The sequence below is a fragment of the Nipponia nippon genome, unplaced genomic scaffold, assembly GCF_047370975.1.
Source record: "Nipponia nippon isolate SJK-2023a ecotype South Korea unplaced genomic scaffold, ASM4737097v1 scaffold_1, whole genome shotgun sequence".
NCBI lineage: Eukaryota > Metazoa > Chordata > Aves > Pelecaniformes > Threskiornithidae > Nipponia > Nipponia nippon.
In genome coordinates, this window is record NW_028262290.1 from 9,625,365 (window position 1) to 9,643,694 (window position 18,330).

Sequence of the window (18,330 nt, forward strand, 5' to 3'; positions counted from 1 at the left end):
ATCACTAGTTTGCCTGCTACCACTTGGGACAAAACCACATCTGTTCTGGAGAACGCATTCCCTCCCACAGCAGCTATCCAAAAAAGCCTATTCAAGAGCAGGCAGCAATGTCTCTAAATCGTACTGCAAGTGTGACGGATCCGGCATTCATTTGTCCGTATGTACTATGTTTCTTTCTATGCATGAGCTACAAAACAGGAATCACATTTTCCTGCTAGGTACTTTTATTTCACAAAAAGGTCATGCTTCAGACTGGGATGTCCCATAGTCTATTACAACAGCAACCAGTTACGTAGTCACAAAACAGACATGGTAAATAAAACAAATTCTTTGAACAATTTTTTTTTCAGTAAGTTGCTCAATTGGCTGTTAAAAATACATTAGAAGGCGAAAAGACACAATGTCACATACTAGCTCGTCATTCACACACTATTCAAGCATCCTGGGTAGCACAAACTCTCACCAATCTTCCTCAGGAATACTTTATTTTCATTGTGTTACTTGACACCAAACTAGCATAGGTATCTAACGGAGGAAAACATAACACACTTGATGAAATTAATATCTGCTCATTGCGAATTTGACTAAGGCCAATAACTCAAGTCAGCACAAGGCCACATGGCAAAAGGATGGAATAGGTTCCATCCAGTGTTTACAGAAAAAGGATAAAGTATGCTGACTTGTATAATCCTTCCTCACCTGCTAACTCAAGTGAATACAGAAAAGCATTACTAATCACTACTATCTTCTTAGGTATTCTTCTGAAAGCAAAGACTTCAGTAAAAAGGGTCGAAGTGGGTTCAAAAACTTTCTGCCCCACCTCCTGAATTTAAAAAAAAAAAAGGAAATCTTAAAAGGACACAAGGTTGAAACTTCTTAGCAATAATACAGTAGCTAATGAGAGAAAAAAACATCTTGAGAAAACAAAATTATACTTTGACTAAGTTTTGTTGCCAAGTAATCACACTACATTTCATTGGCACACAACACATTAAGCAAGCATTCTTAATAACTGATACTTAGCAGTTTTGCCACTAATCACCACTTACCTGTTACCTGGGGTACATAAGGAACTGACAATCTTTCCACACTGTATCCACTGCCTCCTAATGATTCTGCAATCTTGTTTGTCAGGAAAAATAAATTTTTTTCATGCTTCTCTAAGGATTTTGGAAGACTGTCAAAATATATATTTGAAGTTATTATCTACCAACAGAGATTTGTTCATTAAGTAAAATACTTTTATAATGTCTGCAAGCAATCAAAAAGGGTCAATGGTAATGATTTGACACAAATAAAACTTGCTCAGTTATTTAGGAATGAATATACACTCCAAAATTAGTCCATTGAATACCTCTGCAATATTTTAAGTTACCCTAACACTTCTTGGTTATCTAAATTATGTTCCTCACCTATTCTGCTACGTCTTGAGAGAATATAGTCTGTGTTAAATGGAAAACACTGCAGAGTAATAGTATTTGTTATTTGCTAGCAATTTGCCCTTGTGACAAAAAAAGCTAAGCGTATCCTGGGCTGCATTAGGAGGAGTATTGCCAGCAGATCAAGGGAGGTGATCCTTCCCCCCTGCTCAGCACTGGTAAGGCCACACCTGGAGTGCTGTGTCAAGTGCTGGGCTCCCCAGGACAGGAGACACATGGACTTACTGTAGAGAGTCCAACAAAGAACACAAAGGTGATTAAGGGACTGGGGCATCTCTCCAATGAAGAAAGACTGAGAGAGCTGGGACGGTTCAACATGGAGAAAAGAAAGTGGATCTTCTCAATGTGTACAACTACCTTAAGGGACAAAGGATGGAAAGACAATAGAGCCAGGCTCTTTTCAATGGTGCCCAGTGACAGCACCAGAAGCAATGGGCACAAACTGAAACACAGGAGATCCTGTTCGAACATCAGGGAAAACTTTTTTCACTGTGAGGGTGACCAAGCACTGGCACAGATTGCCCAGGGAGGTTATGGAGTCTGCATCCTTGGAGATATTCCAAAGCCACCTGGATGTGGTCCTGGACAGCCTGCTCTAGGTGACCCAGCTTGAGCAGAGGGGCTGGACCAGATGAGCTCCAGAGGTCCCTTCCAACCTCACCCATTCTGTGATTCAGTGAAAATGCATTTTGCTGTGTTAGCACTTAAACCAAGCATCATATTGTGCAGATATAAGTGCTTCTGACTACAATAAGTCTGAAAAACAGATTTTGATATGCTTTTAAATGCTTTGTTTTCTTCTGCCTATCCTGTACACTATTAAACCTCTAAATTATTTTTCACATATGCAACATATTTTAATGTGTGCAAGTTTTAGTAGTAAAATAGGTACTTCACTGTTCATTAATTCGCATTCTGTATCTACTTACTTGCATTTGTCTTTGAAAATTGTTTCTGGTAGAAAATAAGATGCTTCCAGACTTCTAGTTTCGATGACCTGAAAAAACCCAAGACAAATAGTACCAACGGAGTAGTTCCATAGGTATTTTCTCCAATGACTAAATTGCTTAAAGAGGTTCTACTGTAGCAGATTACCAACCCTTCACTAACATCTACCTCAGCACAAATGAGGCCTTTACAATTTCTTTTAACCAGAGAAAGGGATTGTGGCACTCGCCCTTTAGACTAAAAATCTGGTTCACATGGTCTTGTGCATGTCAGTACTGTTTTATCAAAGCCAGTGAGGCTGTAAAGTCTTACACCAGATGCGGATTTAGCCCATTATATATGGTACCATAAACAAAATAAAAATGCTATACCTTGAGAGAAGAATATTCTGTGCATAGTTTTAAGAATCAGCAAGTAATGCCATCGGATACCAAAGAGCAATGTTGGTGGACACAAATACAGGAGATCAACAACACAAGCAATTACTTGACAGAAGTTATTTACCCATTTTACAGTAGAATGTGTACTGTTCTAAATGACTTAAATTACTTAATTATGTGTTACCTTGCTGACATGCTGACAAAAGGCAGGAACTGCAATCATCTGACTCAGAAAGTTTAGATACGCTGCAACCAATGCCATGACACCACAACGATTAAACATTGGTAGATTATCCTCATTGATGATGGCAATGTCCTGAAATATAAAGGAGAGCATTACACCCTCAAAAGGACAGGCTGTCCCAAATATATGGAAGTCAAATTTATTATTAGTAACACTAGTGGACATGTGATGACTACCTAAGTATTACTTGGCATTTAGAACCTCTCACCTTAAAATTCTAGTCTTCTAGCTCACTCTTGAATTAGGCATGTATTGATCTGAAGTTAGAGAGCTTGAAGGACTCAACCCCTAAGAAGAGACATAAATCTACTCCACTCAAACTTCTGTTTCTCAAAAAGAGAGTACAGGTTAATGACTGTTAGTCTCTTGTCCTTAAGATTCCCATAAGGACCACCTGCTGATCATAACTTTTTTCAGGAAAATTAGAAACAGTAGTTTAATAATAAAAATCTCTCTTGTAAGTCACAGATACAGTACCATAAAGGGAACTATTTAATGCTTATTAGCATTTCTATGTTTATTCAGATTGTATTATTTTTGCTCTAGCAAAACTCCTAATGTCATTTTCATCAAGTAAGGATTTGGTTCGGTGACATATTTTAAAACTAAGGATGCGCTCTGTGTTTCAGAGGTTTCCTAATGCAGCTGCACATTAGGGAATAAGGCCTATGACAGAGGGTGAACTGGGAACACAGGACACAATTTCATCAAATTTCTGTGGCACATGCTAGCACTGTTTTTTTTGAATGCTTTAATTTCAACACAGATAAACCTACTAAGTTACACAGTTTCACTGAAGACTGTAGGCATGAAATAATGTTTCATCTTGTAAAGGAAATGTTAAGGAATAAAGCCTGTCAACACACTAATAGAGTTTTACTCTAAGGTAAGATTAAATAGCCTGGTTTGACAAATATTTCCAACCAATCAATTAATCAAAAGCTTTTTTCCAAGGTGACGACATTCCATGTATTTTATACGGAACATTGATGCAAGACTGTAAGAATACCTTGTCAATCTGCTAATGAATATATCATTGATTCCAGGGAAAGTTTCAACAGATTTCCACATCTGCTATATTTCCTGAAGAGAACGTGTTGTAAAAGTTTGTAACAAATCTGATTAGTTGAAGTTTCCCTATTAATAAGCGTTATGTACAAAGTGCACTTCCTTAATGGATGGATCAAATTAGGACTGAATGATGTGATTTCCAATTTGAAGATCAATATGCAAACAAAAAAAAAGTTACCCACATCTCCAATTACCAATACAAATTGTCAATCAATGAACCCAACACTGATTCAGACTCATACCTGCAAAGCAATAGCTAATCGAATGAGGTCAATAACCACTTCTTCATTGGCAAGCTCAATTGTGATAAGAGCTAGAGATGTAAACAGCAGTTCAAAGTTTTTTTGGACGTTGTCTTCTTCTTTACAGCCTAAGTAGATGTGTCTGTACAACTGCTGACCATGCTATAAAAGACAAAAAAGGGAAAAGGAGTATTAAAATCACAGAATAATTTAGGTTAGAAAGGATACTTAAAGGTCCTCTAGTCCAACTCCCTGCTCCAAGCAGAGTCAACTTTGATGTTAGATCATTTTGGATAGAGCATTAAAAAAATAAAAAGGGATAAATACATGTATACACACATATAAACAAACAAGTACACGATTAATAAAGAAGACCACTAGTGTAATACCATAACAGTAGGTTCTTTATAAATACAGTACTATTTTATTTTATGTAGAAGTGTACGGATGGGCAAGATGATACAGAGAATTTCACATGAATACTGCACTGTGTGTCAGACATTGGCATTCATTTCCTATTGAAATATTCAGAAAAAAAATTGCCCATTTATGACAAGGAAAAAAGTGGATCTTGAAACACTCTCAAGAACATCCAAGTAACTGAGAAGCTTCAAGGATTATCCTTGTGAGAACATCAAACTTGTTCATCAAGCAAGTCCCCTTTAAGAGCAAACCGAGAAAAAGTTCTTTTTTTCAGTGATTCAGAAGATGAGTAGGGCTCTTTTACCACTGAGCATATGGAGGCTCTAGCTCTAGTGAAGAACATAGGTTACCTAATGAAAGACCCTCAACTTCAAAAGTGACTTTACTTTCCTTGTAATGCTGTCCTTAACCTAATCTTTGTAACAAAACTATTATTTCAACACAAAAAAAAAGAAAATTCAGAAAGTCAGGTTAAGGAGCAGGTTTTGTGTGCAATACATGACTCAGTACCACCGCAGCATTCTTAATTTGTAGAGGGTACAGGTCTGTATCAGCTGACATAGTTAATTTTCTAGATCTGAGGACTGATGCTTTACCTCTGGAAGTACTAGTTTAGCTTTAGGAGGAGAAAGAAAACTCATGTTTAACATGTTTTTCAAGCAGGACATACTCACTTAAGAAATAATAAAGATGCTGTTAGCCTTCTTATTACTTCTAAAATCAAATATATGTTTTATTTAGAAAAGAGGGATACAGAGTTATTAGCAAAGCACAGAAGCTGCTATGAAATAAACACAGTAAAGGTTAGCTGTTGAAAGACTATATTTGGAAACTAAAAGTAATGAAATTATTCATCCCACTGAAAGAATTGCATCTGGATATGAAAATAAATTATTACGTGGATTTTCTCGACATGTAGTATCTTTCTAGAAGATTGCAAAATACAAGAAGGATGAAAGAAAGGACAGAAATAAACCTCCTGGCTTTGAGAAGGTGGACTGAGATGAAGAGAGCTTTGTGTCTATGTCTGGTTTAATTCCACCTAATTTTAGGTACTGAAATTCCTAAGTACGATACACAATTGCCTTAGGATCCCCATCTAACATCAAACAAGCCTAGATGGTCATTTCAGGTCTTAATGGACTTCTGGAGGTGCTTCACCCCTCTCCTTTGATAATGCAAGGAATCTAGGAAGAATAGGCTGACAACATATATATCTAAACTAGGTGAGTAACATTAAGTTTACGACATGCACCTGAAACAGTATCACACGGGACTTCATTGCCCAGGGTTAATACATTTTTTAGAAGACTGTATGATCTTTTCTTGACCTGGTAAAAGTTTCTTTTCCTCTCCTGCCCTCTTTTTCAGATGAGAGTGTTAACAATTCAAACGTTTAGTTTGACAATTAAAATTTTCATCTAGCAAAATCAGTAAATAGAACTTATCCAAACTGTTTTAAATCCTAAATATTAAATTCACGAATTAAAATTTAACTCATTTTTTTACAAGGATAGATCACTAATAATTGCCAACGTTGGAGTATTCTTTATATTTGCATTATTCCAGCATTAAGCAAAACAGGTGTAAATATACTGCAAGTAACATCAACTGTACTAACTAAGCAAGAACATTTATCTTGCAATGTTACTTGAAAGTCACAAAACTCTATTTTGCATATTATTATATATGCAGTACTTTTGCCTCTGGACAAGTTAAATTGCAATTCTTCTGATTTCTATAATTAGAATATTAAATTAAGTCAGCACTCTGAAGACACACATTTTTTACTTCACAGCTAATAGGAAACAAAACCAAAATGGTATGGGATAGCTGTGAGAAATTAATATATTTTCTCAGGCAGACAACAGTGATAAATGTTCTAAAGCCTGCTTGAGCTGACGTCAGTAATTTGTATTTTTTGTTTACAAACATACCTACACAGATAAACTATAATCAGGAATGACATAGCACACTAATAACTATATGCATTTTTCCCACATAGAAAATAAGGTGTTTATTGTAAAGAAGTAATTTCACTCCACATATGCATCATCAAAAAAAAAAAAAAAAATCTGTTTTTCTTTAGAACCCAACATGCTCAGAAGTCAACTGGCATGATGTCCTATAAGAACAATCCTTTAAGGAGATGCGCTTTTCAGAATCGTGGTTTAGATATACACTGTTCTAATTTCATGCATGCAAGGATTTTCACTGAAGACATAACTGAAAATTTTATTCCACTGAACCACTCTCAAGTATCTAGAGCACCTCAACATTGAAATCACTGTAATTTGAGTTCAAATCACTCAATAATCATCTTTGCAACTTGTTGCAAAAACACAGTTGTAGAAGAAAAGCAAAGAAACCAGTTCAGTTACTTTATCTTCTTTCTAGATAGAAAAGTTAACTTTTTCATTCTACTACCTTTTTCATGAAGCTCACGTCTTGCCTTGAAATTTTGTCTCGTTTTATCTTTAGATCAGAAACATCTGGTATTATTCTACAAAGGAAACAAAAATGTCATTTTAGCAAAAAGAAGTTGAAAGGGAAGAGGATGTGAAATATATGAACTATTCAAACAAATCCTGAAGCAATTTCCATTTAAATTATATCCATGTTTAACAATGACATTCGAATTTCAGTTGTAGAAGGAGAACCATAAACAGACTTATGACAACCACATATTTTTTTTCTCTACATAAAATACCATATTCTGTCTTCCACAGTTAAACTAGCAGATATTTGGAATGGTCATTTAAGGTATCATGCACTGAGGCTTACCTGTAAAACTCTTGCCATCAATAAATGACACTGACCACTGTGCATTTATCAGAATAGTATATTAACATTTCATATTAGAAAAAATATTTAAAAATCAACAGTACTTATCATTCAGATACTAAACTAGAATTTCAAGTAGGCCAAAGCAAACAAAAAGAACTACCGTATCCCTCTGAGCTTTGCTCTGTTGTCATGCCGATCAATGAGATTATGCAGTATTTCCAAGACCAGCTGCCTTAGCTCAGAGTCTTCCATGAGTGACGGAGACAATAACGGGTCCAGAAACGGGGGAGGAAGTGCATTAGTTATCGTTGTTGCTTTGTATCCTGAAGTCACCTGTTCATTGTTGGAAGTAAAATTAACGTGTGTCATTATTGCATTGTACGAATTACTTGCAGCTGTCACTCACTTTTTAGTGTGCTTGCTTTGGCATCTGAAAGGTAGAGTCAAATGGAAGTAGTGTATTAGTTTTGAAAATTCCTAACCTCACTAAGAATTTGGAAGGACTTTAATACTCATGTTCAAATGAACTCCCTGTTTTAAAGTGTTTTTTCTCAAGATCCTTCCTCTGTCAACATACCTGAAAGAAAAAAATAAAGGTACCATTTATGATTTTTTTTTTAAACAGCTTATGAAAAGTTGCAGGGCATAAAATGAAGATAGTAATAATTCCAATAGAGACTTCTCCATTTCAGGCTCTGAGCTGCTCATATATGGTACTCAGTATACTTATGGGAAGGTAAAAAGAGAAATCAGGGCCTATATGTACATCTTAAACATCTATAGATACTACTTTATTGCAAAAAAGAAAGCAAGCAGGAAACATCACTTTCTTAGAAGTCTGGTACCATGGTGGTGTTTTTTCTTTTTTTAAACTAATACTACTGCTGCCTTGCCTCATTCGATTACTTTTATTTAAAGCAAGCTCTGTAGGCACACAAAGAAAAGTTAACTTCAATCTGACAATTTAAATATTCATCAGCTGAACATTTACAGCAGTCAGAAATGTTTAAAAAGTTACTGTCCCTTAAAGCAGAGGTTACCAGGCTATTACAATCTCAAAACCAAAACAGGATTCAGAAACTGCCAAACATACACTGTTGAGTATGAGGGGAACAAAATAATCCAAAATTTAATCATTAATAAAAGCATTATATGTTTACCTAAGACTTTGCATAATAATTGTATATTCATTATGCATATTCCACACCATTACAGCTTTTACGTGCACATTGTGTTGTACGGGTTTTGGCTGGGATTGCTAATTTTCTTCATAATAGCATATATGGTGCTGTATTTTGGATTTGTGACCAAAACGTGTTGATAACGTAGAGATGTTTTGGTTATTGCTGAGCAGTGCTTACACAGAGTCAAGGCCTGTTCTGCTTCTCACCCCACCCCACCAGCGAGCAGGCTGGGGGTGCACAAGAAGCTGGGAGGGGACAGAGCTGGGACAAGTGACCCCAACTGACCCAAGGGATATCCCACACCATATGACGTCATGCTCAGCATATAAAGCTGGGGGCAGTTTGCCAGGGCTGCCGTCGCTCGAGGGCTGGCTGGGCATCAGTTGGCTGGTGGTGAGCAACTGGGTTTTGGGTGAGTTTTTTTAGTAGTTTGTTTGGGTGGGGTTTTGTTTGTTTGTGTTTGCTTTATTTTTTATCTTTTTTTTTCTTTTTTCCCTTTTTTTACTTACTAAAATCTGTCTTAATCTCAACCCACTATTTCTCACTTGTACCCTTCCGATTCTCTCCCCAGTCCTACTGGGGAGGAGTGAGCAAGTGACTGGGTGGGGCTTTGCTGCCTGCTGGGGTTAAACCACAACATGTGAGCAAGCACTATTCCTACAGCATAACTGAAGAGGTTGAAAGGAAACTGGCTGGCAGAGGAGCACGAGGGTACATGAAGGTATCTAATAAATCATTTTGAAAATGGAAAATTACTATTATTACAAGAAGCGAGGCTGCAAATAAAAGTGCATATTTTAATGAAGTGCCAGATTTTAATTGCCTATACAACATTAAGTTGTCTGCCTGTGTGTATGCACGACAACAGACTAATTATGTTACAAAGTATTATTCTTCTGTAAAGAATAGATGATGTACAACGCTCAGTTCAGTACACAGAACAGGTAGGATTCAGTAGTTTCTAGTTCTTTATTATGTGTGCAGACTAAACTTTATATACCACAACAAAAGCTTTGCTCTGAAGACAAATTCCTTCTCACATTTTTTCCACAATATTTATCAACGTCTGACTAATTCATTAAGCATCAAAACATTCACTTTCACATATTTGTGCCATGATGGGATTTTACTTCCATATTGTAAAAGAGAATCCAAAACAAAATTGAGTGTCAAAAATGTTAAATTCCTTCCACATGCACTATTTGAATCCCTTAAAGCATACTTACAGGCTATGCAGCACCCCAAATAACTAGAAAAATTCTTACCAATTTCAATGGAAATTTTTCAGACTGGTGAGGTGAATATTGTCAGGAACTGTTTAGGCAAAGCTGAGTCTATCTTTAATGAAGGCAATGTGCAAAATGACCCCCTGAGGCCCTTTCTAACATGTCTTCTATCCTTAAATTGCAACTGTGAATGCTCACCCCTTCTGCAAGCCAGAATCCAGGATTTCATACTCTGACAAGCAAAGAATGGTTTAACTGATTTGGCTAACATCACATACAAATTTCATGTCAAAGCAGGGATAGAAACTCATTTTCCAGGAAGGCATTCTACTGCTTTAGTATGAAATCATTCTTTATGCTGTTTCCCCTACTTCAGTCACTAAACAGTTTTCAGCTTCTGCATCAAAACAGGCCAGGATTCTACAGGCAAGAGCCTCCTTTACTACCCACTTCTGCTTCTCACCATCAGCATGTATTTCCAGAAATACTCTTTGAAGGCTTACAGTTGAAAAATGTATTCGTGATAAAAAAGTTAATTATACCTTACAATAAACTTGGGAAATACTAGGAAGGAAAGAACAATGGTGCCTGAGGCTCTAAGGGCTTGGAGATAGGCATCCTTTCCTACAGTTTTAAAAATATTAGCCATTCTACTAATTACAGCTTTTCTGGTGTCAGAGACAAAAGTGATTTCACTTTCATGTTGCCAGCATTGCTGGCAGAACTAGTCAACTCAACCTACTCTATGATGTTCTTTTGGATCTGCATATCCAATTATAACTGCTATTCACTGAAGTGCTCTAAGAGATGGAGGAATATTTCTTGAGCCGTTTGTAAAGTAAGTTGGGAAAATGCTGCCACAATTTTACTCAGTAGAGCTACAGATCTATGTAATATGAAGGTATGTTTAATTTCATAATACAGAGATGTAATACTGTACTTACATGTATAAATGTATACATAAAGTGAAACACCGTGTGATTGTAACATAATATACTGAACACAGAAGGCTTACCATAAGTAAAGATCTCAATAACATGATTTGAATCCTCCTAGTTCCCAAATCTCTACAATCGGAAAAAAGTTGAAAATTAGTTTCTTTGCATATCTTCAAAATATTATTCTACTCCAGACATCATTCTAACAACCGTGTTTTTGATAAGTGAATACAGCGGTCTTGGAAGGGATGTTGGATGACCACAAATAAGGGGCAAATATCTCCAAATGAGGTACAATAACTAAATGTTTTTGAAAGGGACATTTATAGAAAGGCTTAAAAAACAAAGCACATACAAAAACCAGTAAATGATATTTAAGGCCGGGTGTCAGGAGGATTGGGCCAGACTTTTCAGTGATGACCAGGGACAGGATAAGGGGCAACGGGCACAAACCGAAACACAGGAAGCACCATCTGAATATGAGGGAAAAATTATTTACTTTGAGGGTGACAGAGCACTGGAACAGGCTGCCCAGAGAGGTTATAGAGTCTCCTCTGGAGGCATTCAAAACCTCTGTGGACGCTATCCTGTGCAACCTGCTCTAGGTGAACCTGCTTCAGCAGGGGGGTTGGACTAGATGATCTCCAGCGGTCTCTTCCAACCCTAACCATTCTGTGATTCCGTGATACATCTGAAGCAGACCTAAATCTTCAGGATTCACTCAGAAATCTCTTTGTATCTGAAATGTTCAACTGCTACAGGCTTGACTTAATTTTCACAAGCATCAGCACTCAGAATTTCTTCTGAATTAAAATGTAATTGAGCCTTTTAAGAAACCAGGATACTTCATGTTCAAGTCAGACCGCAAAACTTTGAGACTGAAAAAAAGTTATCTGCAAAATCAGCATGAAAAACTGAAAGAACCCTCAGTTTTCAGATCAGAGGAAGGTTCACGGAACACCACTTAACCTGTTCTTCATCTGTTCTCATTTTCCATCTGCTGGTACTAAAAGAAGTTAAATACCTATTGGTATATATGCACTGTTCTTGCAAGATCTTACAAGATAAAAGTGCACTTGGAATAAATTGCTCCATTCAAAGACACTCTTTCAAGAAAGTAAAAAGGGGTACAAGCTCTTTTGTCCACCAAATAGTGCAAGGAAGAGCAAGCCTCTTCACAAAAGCTGGCCCCTACATAACAGCAGAAACTTCCATCTTCAGAGGCTACAATCCTGGCTATATCCAGTTAGCAGTATCATTCCAATGTCTTGTGTAGCAGAGACCAAATTTTCAAGTAAGAAATGCAAAACTGTATTAGCAGTCAGAAAGCCTGCTTTACTGAGAACGACATATGCGCATCATGCTAGCATACTACTCAGTCCCATGTTTACAAAGAAGCCCATAAAGGAAAATTGTATAGTTAAAAAACAAACAAACAAAAAAACCCCTCAACAACTGGTAATCCAAATACAGAATTCTAAATGATTCCATATTTCAAATACCTTCTTAATGAGTGGCAACTGGCTGGCACAGAGAGATTTCTGTCTTCCATGGAATAGCGTCCCATACTGCAGGGACACAACACTATATGAAAAGCTACCAAAAAGCCAGGAGAATGACAATGACTCCCTACTTAAGCTAGCTGGGGATCGGACAAACGTGGTACAAAGTATCCATGCATACCTGGAAAGAATAGCTGCACACTTTTCGGTGACTTTCCCCATACTGAGGAAAAGCAGTCTTTAAACGTAATTATTCATGTTACAGGGAGAAATATTACTTCAGCATATGACAGCTTTTTAATTATGGGTTTATTACAGGAATCTACCCACCTATAGCTTTTTCCTATTTCTAAATAAATAGGAAAAATCTAAACAAAAACAAATGCACTGGAATTTCTGCAGTTTATTTCTTAATCTGAAGTTAGCTCATACAGGATGAAGAAAAAACAAAAAAACATTTGTAAATTATGCAGCTATTTGAAAAAATGTAGTTATAGTTCAATTTCCCTCATACACAAAACACGTGTATAAGAAGTTATGGAATTAACCATCATTAAGTAGATTATTTCAGAAACATTTGTACAGATATGGAGAGAAGAAATGTTTTAGTGCAAAATAAGTTGCATTCCAATCAGGTATTTTCTATCAGTAATGTGTTTGGAGATTGATTTCATACTGCTGACACTGTGCTTGCCTTGATTCTGCATGGCATTTAATACAGCCCCTAGTGAGTGAGAATTCCCATTTCACTGTTCTCAATTTTTTTTCACTTCTTAATTTATCAGGATTCTAAAATCTAAATTTTTAATTAGAAATTTAAAAATGTAGGATGTACAAACCCAAGGTGACTGGTATCCAGTGATTGTGACGTTGTCCCCAAAACAGGTACTTTTCCCATAATGAACATCATAATCTCTGACCTCTGGTAATCTGGGAGATTGCTTCCAAAAAATCCTGAATATAAATGGAATGAAATCACAGAAGGAAAGAGATATAGGGCCTTTCTCTTTGTAAGAAAGGCCTTATAAATACAAGGAATACATATACAAGGTCAAAATAGATAAAGAATAAAACTATTATTGTTTTAGGGCATAATACTTACATGTTCATTTCTGCTGAATGACTTTACAGTGTTTTCATGACACTCACTTTCTTCTTTGAATCCTAAAACTTTCTAATTTTATCCTTCTTTAAATACATAATTTAAAAGCTAAATATGTGACATCTGTTAATTTGTAACTAGTGAGGAATTGGAAGCGTTTCTCATGGAACACACTGTTGTTACTTTTGTCTGTTCTTACGTTACCATTAAATATACAGGTGTGTGAACAGAAATCTCAGCAGCATACAAGTGTTATACGACCAATACTTTCCTTAGAGACTGCCAAGGCGAGCAGCTTTGATGCCGGCACATCGGCAGCGGAGCGCTCTAGTGCAGTGCAGAAGGTGGTTTCCTGAACCAGGGGAACTTCAGGGGGAGCAGAGAGACCCTACAGGAGCCTGCAGTTCACACCACAGCGGCTGATGAGACCTGGGCGAGGCCAGGAGCAATGGTGGCCAAGCCCCTGTAAAAGAAGCCCCCGGGGAGTGCTAGCGACCAGGGTGTGGCGTGGCAGTCTGGGCGGCAGGGCGTGCAGGAAGGGTGCTGTAACTCTGCCGGCTCAACCAGGGAGCAACGGTACCTACCAGGCAGAAGGCCATGGCCTCTCTAAACTCTGCACCCCCTGCAACTGATGCTGCTTTGCGGACAGAGCTCTGACAGGAACACGCAGCCCAGGTGTCATCAGGGCGTGCCCTACTCTTCCACCAGTACCGGACGGCAGCAGTGAGCACACCTGTGGGAGGTGCGCCCACGTAGGGGAACTCCTCCGCTTAGCGGCAGAGCTCCGGGAGGAGGTGAGTAGGTTGAGGAGTATCAGGGAGTCTGCAAGGGAGTTGATAGACTACTGGAACCACACCCTACCTTCCCTGGTACAGGGCTGTCAGGCAGATAGGACATGTGATACAGAGGATTCCCTATCCTCTCCCCACCCAGCAGAATGCGGTGACTTAAGGGATAGGGGGGAATGGCGACAAGTTCCTGCCCGGCGCAGCAGGTGTATCGCGCCTGTGACTGCCCCACCTTCCCAGGTGCCCCTGCATAATAGGTATGAGGCTCTGCAAGCGGAACCGAACAATGATGAGGATGATGGTCATCTAGGTTGGAGGTGTTGCTAAGGTTAAGTTGGCCTATGCCCTGTGTCAAAACCACTTCCATAAAGAAAAGATGGGTCACTGTCATAGGAGACTCTCTCCTGAGGGGAACAGAAGGCCCAGTATGCAGACCGGACCCACTTCTTAGGGATGTCTGCTGCCTCCCTAGGGCCAGGGTTAAAGATGTGATGAGAAAACTTCCTACCGTGGTACAGCCCTTGGATTATTATCCATTATTGCTTTTTCACATAGGCAGCAATGAAGTTGCAGTAAGAAGTCCAAGGGCGATCAAGAGAGACTTCAGGGCCTTAGGACAACTGGTTAAGGGATCAGGAGCACAAGTAGTGTTCTTCTCTACCCTTCTAGTTGCAGGGAATGACGGGGGAAGAAAGAGGAAGAGCCAGCATATCCATACCTGGCTCTGAGCCTGGTGTCACCAGCAGAAATTTTGTGTTTTTTGATCACAGGTTGGTCTACACAACACCAGGCCTGCTAGTGACAGATGGGGTGCACTCTTCTCAAAGGGGGAAAAGGATCTTTGTGCAGGAGTTAGCAGGGCTCTTTGAAGGAGCTTTAAACTGGATTTGAAGGGGGAAAGGGATAAGGAATTGAACAGGGAAAGGGATAAAGTCAGGCTTGCTAGGGATAAGCCTGGGGGCGGCACGCCAATGTTTGAGGAATGGTGTACTAGCGAGGTCCTTCCGTCTGCTCCACGATGTTCTGAGTATACTGGAGCACATTTGAAGCATCCCTGTACTAATACGTGCAGCACGAGGAATAAACAAGAGGAGCTAGAAGCTTCAGCCCATTGCCAGAGCTACAATATTATTGGCATAAGTGAAACCTGGTGGGATGAGTCCTGTGGCTGGTGTGCCATGATGGACGGTTCTAGGCTTTTCAGGAGGGACAGGCAGGGCAGGCGAGGCAGGGGGTGGCCCTGTATGTAAGGGAGGAGTTGGATTGTATGGTGCTCGCAGTTGGCGACAACATGGTTGAGAGCCTCTGGGTAAGGATGAAGGGGAAAGCAAATCAAGGGGATGTTGCTGTGGGAGCCTACTATTGACCACCCAGCCAGGACGATGACACCGATGAATTGTTCTACAAGGAATTAAGGTATACCTCTAGATCAACTGCCCTTGTTTTTATGGGTGATTTTAATTTCCCAGACATCAACTAGGAATATCATACAGCGGACACAAACAGGTCCAGGAAATTTCTGAAGCACACTGAAGATAAGTTCTTGGCGCAGGTACTAAGGGAAGTCAACTAGGAAAGGTGCCCTCCTAGATTTGTCGTTTGTAAACAGAGAGGGGCTCGTGGGCAAAGTGGTGATCGGTGGCTGTCTTGGTCACAGTGACCGTGAAGTAGTTGAGTTTCAAATCATTGGCAATAGGAGAAAAACTGCCAGCAAAACTTCAACCCCAGATATGGGGAGAGCAGACTTCAGGCTGCTGAAGGAGCTAGTTAGTAAGGTCCCCTGGGAATCTCCTTTTGAAGGTACTGGGGTCCATGAATGATGGTCACTTTTTAAGAGCCATCTCTTAAAAGCACAGAAGCAGGTAATTCCAGTGTCGGAAGTCAAGCAAGCAGGGCAGAAGGCTGGCTTGGCTGAGCAAGGATCTTCTAGAACTTAGATGGAAAAAGTGTATGGACACTGGAAGCAAGGACAAGCGACATGGGAGGACCACAGAGATGTTGTTTGCCACTGGAGAAGAGAAGGCTCTGAGGATACCTTATAGCAGCCTCCCAGTACCTGAAGGGGACTTACAAGAAAGCTGGAGAAAGACTTTTTACATGGGCACATAGTGATAGGACAAGGGGTAATGGCTTTAAACTGAAAGAGGGTAGATTTGAATTGGATACAAGGAAGAACTTCTTCACCAAGAGGGTGGTGAGGCACTGGAAGAGGTTGCCCAGAGAAGTTGTGGATGCCCCATCCCTGGAAGTGTTGAAGGCCAGGCTGGATGGGGCTTTGAGCAAGCTGGTCTAGTGGAAGGTGTCCCTGCCCATGGCAGGGGGGTTGGAACCAGTTGATCTTTAAGGTCCCTTCCAACCCAAACCATTCTATGACAAAAAAAAAAATCTGTAGGGAGAAAATTTGTGTGGCCAAATCTCGATTAGAGTTCAAGCTGGCCAGCACTGTGAAGGACAATAAAAAGGGCTTTTTTAAATACGTTAACAGCAAAAGGAGGATCAGAGGGAACATTGGTCAGTTGCCTGATAAGGTCGATAACCTCACAAATAGGGACATAGACAAAGTGGAGACGTTTAATGCCTTCTCCGCCTCTGCCCTTAACACTGATGATGGGCCCTGGAACCCCTGGAGACCTGTGTTGGAAGATTGTGACTGAGGGGATGATAAACTCCTGGCCACCCCTGAACTTGTTTGAGACTTCCTGCTCCAGCTGGATGCCCTTGTCTATGGGGCCAGTGGGATTCATCCCAGGGTAAGTGAAAATGCTGGCCGATGTCATCACGGGCCCTCTCTCCATGATTTTTCAATGGTCTTGGGAGTCTGGAGAGGTCTCTGTCAACTGCAAACTGGCAAATGTTGTCTCAGTTTTCAAGAAGGGGAAGAAAGAAGACCCTGGTAGTTACAGGCCTGTCAATCTCACTTCAGTGACTGGTAAAATCATGGAGAAGGTTGTTCTGGGAGTTATTGAAAAACACTTGAGACAATGCAGTCATTGGTCATAGCCAGCACAGGTTCACAAGGGGAACGTCCTGCTTAACCAACTTAATTTCCTGTTATGACAAAGTCACTCATCCAGTTGACCAAGGGAAGCCAGTAGATGTGGTGGTTCTGGATTTTAGCAAAGCTTTTGATACTCTCTCTCACAGTATCCTTCTGGACAAAATGTCCAGCACACAGCTAGACAATACACTGGGTGAGCAATTGGCTGATGGGTCAAGCTCAAAGAGTTACAGTAAATGGGGTTACATCACGCTGGTGGCCAGTCACCAGTGGGGTTCCCGAGGGCTTGATTTTAGGGTCAGCGCTCTTCTACGTTTTTATAAATGATCTGGACACAGGAATCAAATGTACATTAAGTAAGTTTGCCAACAATACTTAAACTAGGAGGAGCTGTGGACTCCCTCGAGGGTAGAGAGGCCTTACAGAGAGATCTGGGTAGACTAGAGAGCTGGGCAATCACCAACCGTATGAAATTTAACAAGATCAAGTGCTGCATTCTCCACCTGGGCAGGGTAATCCTGGTTATATGTACAAACTGGGGGACAAGAGGCTGGAAAGCAGCCCTGCAGAAAGAGATCTGCGAGTTTGGATTGATGGCAAGTTGAATACGAGTCAACAGTGTGCCCTGGCAGCCAAAAGGGCAAACGGTGTTCTGGGGTGCATCAAACACAGCATAGCTAGCCGGTCACAAGAGGTGACTGTCCCACTCTGTACTGCACGGATGCGGCCCCACCTCGAGCACTGTGTGCAGTTTTGGGCGCCTCAATATAAGAAGGACATCAAACTATTAGAGTGTGTCCAGAGGAGGGTGATCAAGATGGCGAAAGGCCTTGAGGGCTAGACTTAGGAGGAACAGCTGAGGTCACTTGGCTTGTTCAGCTTGGAGAAGAGAAGGCTGAGGGGTGCCCTCATCGCAGTCTACAGCTTCCTCAAGGGGAGCAGTGGAGGGGGAGGTGCTGATCTCCTCTCTCTCTGGTGACCAGCGATAGGACACAAGGAAATGGAAGGAAGCCACATCAGGGGAAGTTCAGACTGGACATAAGGAAAAGGTTCTTCAC

General features: G+C 40.0%; 1 protein-coding gene across 6 annotated transcripts in view; it reads right to left on the minus strand.

The window, feature by feature from the left end:
* EFR3A (EFR3 homolog A) overlaps positions 1–18,330 on the minus strand; it is an 87,438-nt gene that overhangs the window by 12,152 nt on the left and 56,956 nt on the right. For all 6 annotated transcript variants that reach the window (XM_087745900.1, XM_087745890.1, XM_087745873.1 and 3 more), the window contains 8 exons: positions 13,224–13,338; positions 10,960–11,011; positions 7,695–7,867; positions 7,175–7,250; positions 4,325–4,486; positions 2,952–3,083; positions 2,369–2,436; positions 1,050–1,177 (listed from right to left, as the gene is read on the minus strand). In XM_087745900.1, the coding sequence (XP_087602026.1) occupies positions 1,050–1,177; positions 2,369–2,436; positions 2,952–3,083; positions 4,325–4,486; positions 7,175–7,250; positions 7,695–7,867; positions 10,960–11,011; positions 13,224–13,338 (906 nt within the window). The remainder of the gene's footprint in view (positions 1–1,049; positions 1,178–2,368; positions 2,437–2,951; positions 3,084–4,324; positions 4,487–7,174; positions 7,251–7,694; positions 7,868–10,959; positions 11,012–13,223; positions 13,339–18,330) is intronic.